At 41.7% G+C, this 6632-nt stretch overlaps 1 protein-coding gene across 1 annotated transcript; it reads left to right on the top strand.

Annotated features, from left to right (window-relative positions):
• The first annotated feature begins 4680 nt into the window (after nucleotides 1-4680).
• Nucleotides 4681-5465, top strand: LOC123450830 (putative flavin-containing monooxygenase FMO GS-OX-like 11). Its single transcript, XM_045127904.1, has 2 exons — nucleotides 4681-4722; nucleotides 4800-5465. Exons 1-2 carry the CDS (start codon nucleotides 4681-4683, stop codon nucleotides 5463-5465), a joined length of 708 nt encoding a protein of 235 aa, XP_044983839.1.
• Nucleotides 5466-6632: the final 1167 nt, after the last annotated feature.

Genomic DNA, 6632 nt, shown 5'->3' with positions numbered 1-6632 from the left:
TCTTCGATATCCATCCTGTGTGCCATCCTCCTCCTATAAGAGCAAGTTGGGACCAAGCTCGAACAGTTTGTCGTGGACACAGAAGAGTGAGACTACTAAGAGGGATATATTTCATGACTACGGTGGGATGAAGTTAGGAAGTCATTTGCTTACATTAGGGAGATTGTATGCCTCTGAGAAGAAATTGTATGAAGAAGTTAAGGTGGGTTATTTATATCCGCTAGAGTCATTTGATCTTTCTTGTGATTGTATAGATATGCAAAGAGTGCTTCATATCTTTCTTAACAAGTTCCTATTTGTCCATGGTTAAGGCAACTAATTATTTCATTACCACATATATGTTGTACTTATTTACTCAGTTTATGATTAGGGTTTTCATAGTTACATGAGAATTCAGTTGCAAAATCAATGTTTTAGGACTGATAACCTCAGCTAAGTTTATTAGCTGAAACTATAGTTCTCGTATGAAACTAGCAATGGAATTTGCACTATGGCAGTCGCTACATTTGTTAATCTGCTTTGAGAATTTGTGCTAATCATTCTTCTCATGGATTCCATTCACAGAACAATAAAATGTGTTGATCAATTCTTCTATGTGAATTGGAAGAGAATGAAAAGCTTGTCCTTACACCCTTTGAGAAGAGCACTAGCATGCAACGTACATATTGTTTAATTGATTCGTGAGCATCTTTTTTAATTTTGCAATATAATAGTATTTTGTTTACTCAGGCAACTCTATCGGAGACTTTGATAAAATAATAGTGTACATGCCAGAAATACACCCATTTTGCTCAAAGTCTCCGATGCAAGATAACGGCGGATGAAACTTTCTACTCAATTTGGATCTTGCTTGATAATTCAGGATCAAAATTTCCGGAGATTCCCTACTGATCGGGATTTTTTACTCAGGCCTTTAGTGCTCTGCTTACTTCTCTTGTTCTCGTCCTGGTTGGAAGCTGTGCGGGGCTGGACCTACAATCTTCTTGAATTTTTCAGTGTATAGAAAGAGTGAATACTATACCTTTGGGTGATGTGCATATGCTATGAACTTTCCCAGTTCTTTAAATTTGCATGTTGTGTTACGGCATTCTAATTTGATTGGTACATACGTTTGCAATGAATTGACAGCTATAAGCTTTCCTTCTTCTTTAGCACTATTTTTCAACTACAATTGATGCTTTCGTTGCAGTTAGTTTTATCTTTATCACATGAAGGATGCCTTTTTTTCAGTCCTACACATTTTTGAAATTGATTTATTGTTGTGTTAACTAATGGTTTGCAAACCCAAAGGAGCATTGGAAACCTCAGGGAGTTGGGGCACCAATGTGGAGTCCCTGCAAAAGCTGCTCACCCAGAAGGTCGTCTTCTCCAGAGCCTCCATAGCCTTTCAAACATGACCGCTCTATCAAGGTATCTACCCATGTTTCCAATTACCAAACTTATGCTTTCACTTGGGGCATAGGACAATAGTTTCATCTTAATCATTTGAATCCATTAATAAATCTTCTTTGCTACTCGAGTTGAATCTATGAAGAGTCCCATGGAGCAATGTCATCTTTGTCATGCTGCAATTATATGCCTCGTGGTGGTCAAACTGAAAAGTTCAGGGAAGATTCATAGGGATTAGATGATAGCTTGCGGTCAACTTTATAAAGAACCAATTATTGTGTGCATTGTCTGTTAGGTTGTCAGTATCTGATGGAGTAGGTCTAACAATATATAGGTTGCAAAACTATCTTTTAATGCAAACTTCCTTCCCAACAGCAGGATGAATAATTTGTTTGTTGTCGCTGTGGATGACATCATGCATGACAGTAAGTGGAATGGGCAATATAAATGCCTTTGACAAAGAAACTGAGACTCTGTTTAAAAATTTGGAATTTATGTAGACAAGGATATTACACTACGAAAGAATGGCTACATATTCTGCTCGTTCTTGGACACATGGTTTATGTGCAGAAGCCACATTTCTCAACAGTACTTTACTGGTAAACTATCAAGAAATTACACTTAACAAGTAATTTCACAAAACACACTTTTTTGTGTATCATGATTTCAGAAAATTACATCTCTTTATGATTACTTGTAATGTGTACTTAGAAGTGGGATGTCAAAGCCATCGGACTGATCACCTTGTTAAAGCCATCGGATTAATTACATCTCTTTTCAATTATAGCAAAACAAAAATGTACTGATGAGTAACGCACCTTCTTTTTTCCAGGCCCATGGGATTGATCACCTTGTGATTGCCAGAGGGTGCGGATGGTGTCAATCCGAGGGTCGAGAGAGTGAGAGATCCTTTCGAACAAAAATGAGAATCCTTTCAGAAACATAGGGGAAGGCCAATCGAAATAAATCCTTCCAAACTACCCCAAAAAGGAAGAGATCCATTTTTGCGAGGTACCATCTCAAACTGCCAAAATGTCTCGTATATTTAGAAAACAGAGGGTGTGCTTTTTCTCAACCAGATTTTTGAATTTGTGTCATCTTTAAGATTCAATGGTCAAACCTTCATCATGCTTAACGCTAAATTCGCCTTAATTATCAGCAACGAGCAAAATGAATCAATTCGTATGTGCATGGCCATCAAACAGGTTCAATTTACGAGCAACAGACGTGTGATTGATCTAGGAAATGTATTATAAACACAGAAACAAGAACTGGACTAATTTCACAATCAAACTCGCACACATTCAACTTGGAAACATATTCAAAATATCTTCAAAGGGCATTCAGAAACGCATATTCAAAGAGCATCTAATGATCAATTACCAACGCAAAAGAAAAACAAAATCAAACCATCAGAACCAAGAAATGAGGCTGACAGTAATAAGCCAAAATAATCTTAGAACGCATATTCAAAGAGCATCTAATGATCAATTACCAACGCAAAAGAAAAACAAAATCAAACCATCAGAACCAAGAAATGAGGCTGACAGTAATAAGCCAAAATAATCTTAGATTCAGTTTTCGACTCCTACAATGCTGACACGATATATTGTAACCGACAGAATACTCCAAAACCACAGTACATTGTTACAAATTGTCAAAACCACAGTACATTGTTACAAATTGTGTAAGAACTGAAAAGAAATAATAACATTGGAGGAGACACAAAAACATCCCATTTGACAGAAGAAGAAGAAAAAGCATTGTTCATTCCCAGGCTCCAGCGAGAGTTAGGCCGCCGTCGCCGAGAGACCAAAATCCATGGCTTCTTCCTTTCCTCGAAACAATAATCAACATTCATGTAACCTCGCAAAAATATACAGCTCAAAACTGGCTGTTGCTCACATCCCAGTTCCTCTGCGGTGAAACACCTAAGCTATAGAGAATACACCATACGCTGCCTTTCACTAGACACAGCACCTGAGAAGTTGAGCTGACCAAGAGCTGTTATATCAAGAGGCTATTGCACGCTTCGACTACGACAGCATGTGAGCTCAATATGGCCTGACCTGCTGGGTTTGCTTCTAGGGTTTTCGTCACGGAGTTGAATATTGCTTTGCGGAAGAAGGTGTCCTCCATTGCCTTTAGAATCCCCTCTACGGCTTCAAATCTCAGGCCACCATAAAGTAGCCGACAGTCTATGAGAAAAATATCAATTATATTTCATATAAGTAATTGAACAAAGAGACACTACGGTTCTGCGAAGTAGGACACTATACGTGATGCTATATTCTTCGGAGGATTTCCCAATGCCTGTTATCATCAGCAAATATTAGCTTGATGTGTATATGGAATTTGTTGTTGTTACTTACTTATTTACTTAGCAGAAGATGGTATAGGTCTGAAAAGAACTAAAACAAGGGAATGCTTAAAGTAGAACATTACCAGTCACTCTTCCAAGCATGCGCCATTCTCCTTGATCGACTTGATACTTTAATTTCATTGGAACAAAACAGCCAACAACTTTACTTTCAAATGTCTCTGGACGATTTAGCAACTTCTTAGCTAAAGATCTCCTCAAATAGATCAAATTAATGTTAGCAGGAACAAGAGCAGCAAACTATTCCCTGTTTCCGTCAGAACTCCTTTTGAAAGTACTGGAGTTGGAGTTCATGGTCCGAGTTTTTTATTTCAAGAATAAATTACTGTCATCCTCAGAATTCTTCAAATCTGACACTTCAGTGAATTTTGTGCTACTATTCAAATAATTGTAAGCCTTTTCAAGTTCATCCAATTTCAGGCACTCTTTTCTATTAAGTGCCTTCGAGTAGCGCTTGAAAAAATATTCATAACTCAGTTTTCCAAAATCCACCTTCTCCTAGAAAATAGAGAATATCTATACTGAGAAGTAAGAATTGAGTAAAAAAGGAAAGAAACTCGAGGGGCCAAATGCCATAGCCAAAGAATCTCTACTATTAAAGGGGGATCTGCCGTCGTGATGGTTCAACCAGGGATGGTTCGACCTCTAGATACGCTAACGCTGGCAACCCTTCCATCCATGTTCCACCATCAATTTTTATTCAACCCTTCAAAAACCAATCGGTTTAATTAAAAAAATCGCCAACCCCCCAAAAAAAAACAATCGCCAACCCCAAAGGCGAATCGACCCCCCACTCCCAATCGCCGCAACCGCACCACCAGCGCCGCCCTGATTCGCCAACCCCAAAGGCGAATCGACCCCCACTCCCAATCGCCGCAACCGCACCACCAGCGCCGCCCTGATCGGCACCGATGGCGGGCGATCCGACCGGCGGCGGCGGCGGTGGCTCCGTGGTGGGCAAGGGTCCCCGCTCGTCGACGCGCCACCAGCAGTTTCGCGACCGCGCCAAGACCCGGTGGACGACCTCTAGGAGATCTTCTTCGGCCTCCAGTCCGCCCGCAAGGAGAGCCGCTCCGCCGACGATGTCGTCCTCGAGGAGCAGGTCCAGCGTCGCCTCCCCCACATCCTCCCTCCAGGTGGCCCCACAACATCGCGGTCGCGTGTAGCCGTGATCGGCGCGGGGGCGGCTGGCCTGGTGGCGGGGCGGGAGCTGCTGCGCAAGGGCCACGCGCCCGTCGTCGTCTTCGAGCGCGCCGCGGCCGTGGGCGGCACCTGGCGCTACGACGACGCGGCGTCCGCGGACCCGCTCGGCGCCGGCGGCGTCCACGGGAGCCTCTACGCGTCCCTCCGCACCAACCCGCCCCGCGAGTGCATGGGCTTCCTCGACTTCCCCTTCCTCCCTGTCCCCGGCGATCCGCGAAGGTTCCCCGGCCACCTGCAGATGCTCCGGTATCTCGAGGACTTCTTGCGGCGGTTCGATATCCTCAGGCTGGTCCGGCTCGAGACGGAGATGGTCGGCGTCCGGCGCAGGGGCGCGAGTAGCTGGACCGTGTCGTACCGCTCGAGTAAGCTCGCCGGCGCCGGCTGCGACGGACTGGAGGAGGAGGTGTTCGACGCCGTGGTCGTGTGCAACGACCACTTCACTGAGCCCCGCCTCACCGACATCCCCCGTAATTGCTCCATCCATCTCACCTAATCATCTTTCATCTGTGAATATATTATGAATATTTTACGTCGATAGAAATTATGAACCTTATATGTTTTCTCAAGACAAGGTTATAACTTTGTTGAACATTCCCATGCTACTTCTGCTCATTTTGTTTGCTTAGCTACACTTAAGAGTTTCCTGTTGTCATGGGGTTACTCAAAATTCACAAAGATACCAGTGACTGAGCACCTATGTGCACCCAAGATTTGAAAAAAAAAACTTAGACCCACAAAAATGCTACCAATTTGATCTAAATTCCCATGATATTGTATTTATGCAAAACCTTGGATTTTACCAGCCGTGTTAGTACGTAAACCATTGAGAGGAAATGCTATCATCCACTTGATGATATTTCTATTATTCCATTTCCTTTTTAGGATCACATTTGAGAAGATGTTACTATTGTGTATTGCTTAATATGTACGGCGAAATTACTATGTAAAGGTGCTGAAGTGTTCTATAGTATATTCATCACATCTTTCAATATTAATTAATTGTAATGCAAGATAAATGTATCTTCTTTGAATAACAGAACTATCTTGATGTGTACAGGTTGCTTTATGTAGCTTCCTAACATAAAACAATTTCAACTTGATAATTGCCCACTCAAGCATGGGTGATTATGTAGATGGAAATGGTTATACATACTATGAGATTTAAAATTTCAGACAAGTACAATATTTCAATTCTTCTTTATTTCTCACTCTGTCTCAAGTGTCAACTACAATTTCTCCTTTAGAGAATGGATGAAAACATGATGATTAGGCTGCTAATTTATTTTTCACAAGATTGGTACCACCTCAATGATGCCATTTTTGTAAAGGTAATGCACGAATCAATGGATTAGTTTATTATTTTCTTTCTGCAATGGTATGCTATCAAATGCATAAAATTAATCACAAGAGGGAGCTCTCAGATGACTATCGGTACTAATGACATTTCTATGCCATTTGTTTACCTACTGTTGGGGACGGATTAAATGAAACGTACATGGGGTTCCGATGCAGATTACACACAATCAAGACTTGGAATTATAGTACCCCGCAAAAAAAAAGACTTGGAATTATAGCGAGGTGGTGATGTTTTAGATGCAGCTTAATAGCTCATTCCACTTGAAAAGCTTTAACTAGGTGGATCCGTGGATAATTGACCGTA

Source organism: Hordeum vulgare, chromosome 4H, assembly GCF_904849725.1.
Source record: "Hordeum vulgare subsp. vulgare chromosome 4H, MorexV3_pseudomolecules_assembly, whole genome shotgun sequence".
Classification (NCBI taxonomy): Eukaryota; Viridiplantae; Streptophyta; class Magnoliopsida; order Poales; family Poaceae; genus Hordeum; species Hordeum vulgare.
Note: the sequence above shows the minus strand (reverse complement) of the source record. Positions and strands in the feature narration are given on the sequence as shown.

Excerpts from the sequence above, each read along its gene's own strand:
- LOC123450830 (XM_045127904.1), top strand. The coding sequence starts at position 4,681 with ATGGCGGGCGATCCGACCGGCGGCGGCGGCGGTGGCTCCGTG. Across the intron at positions 4,723-4,799 it reads GCGGCGGCGGTGGCTCCGTG|GAGATCTTCTTCGGCCTCCA; the intron begins GTGGGCAAGGGT and ends GACGACCTCTAG.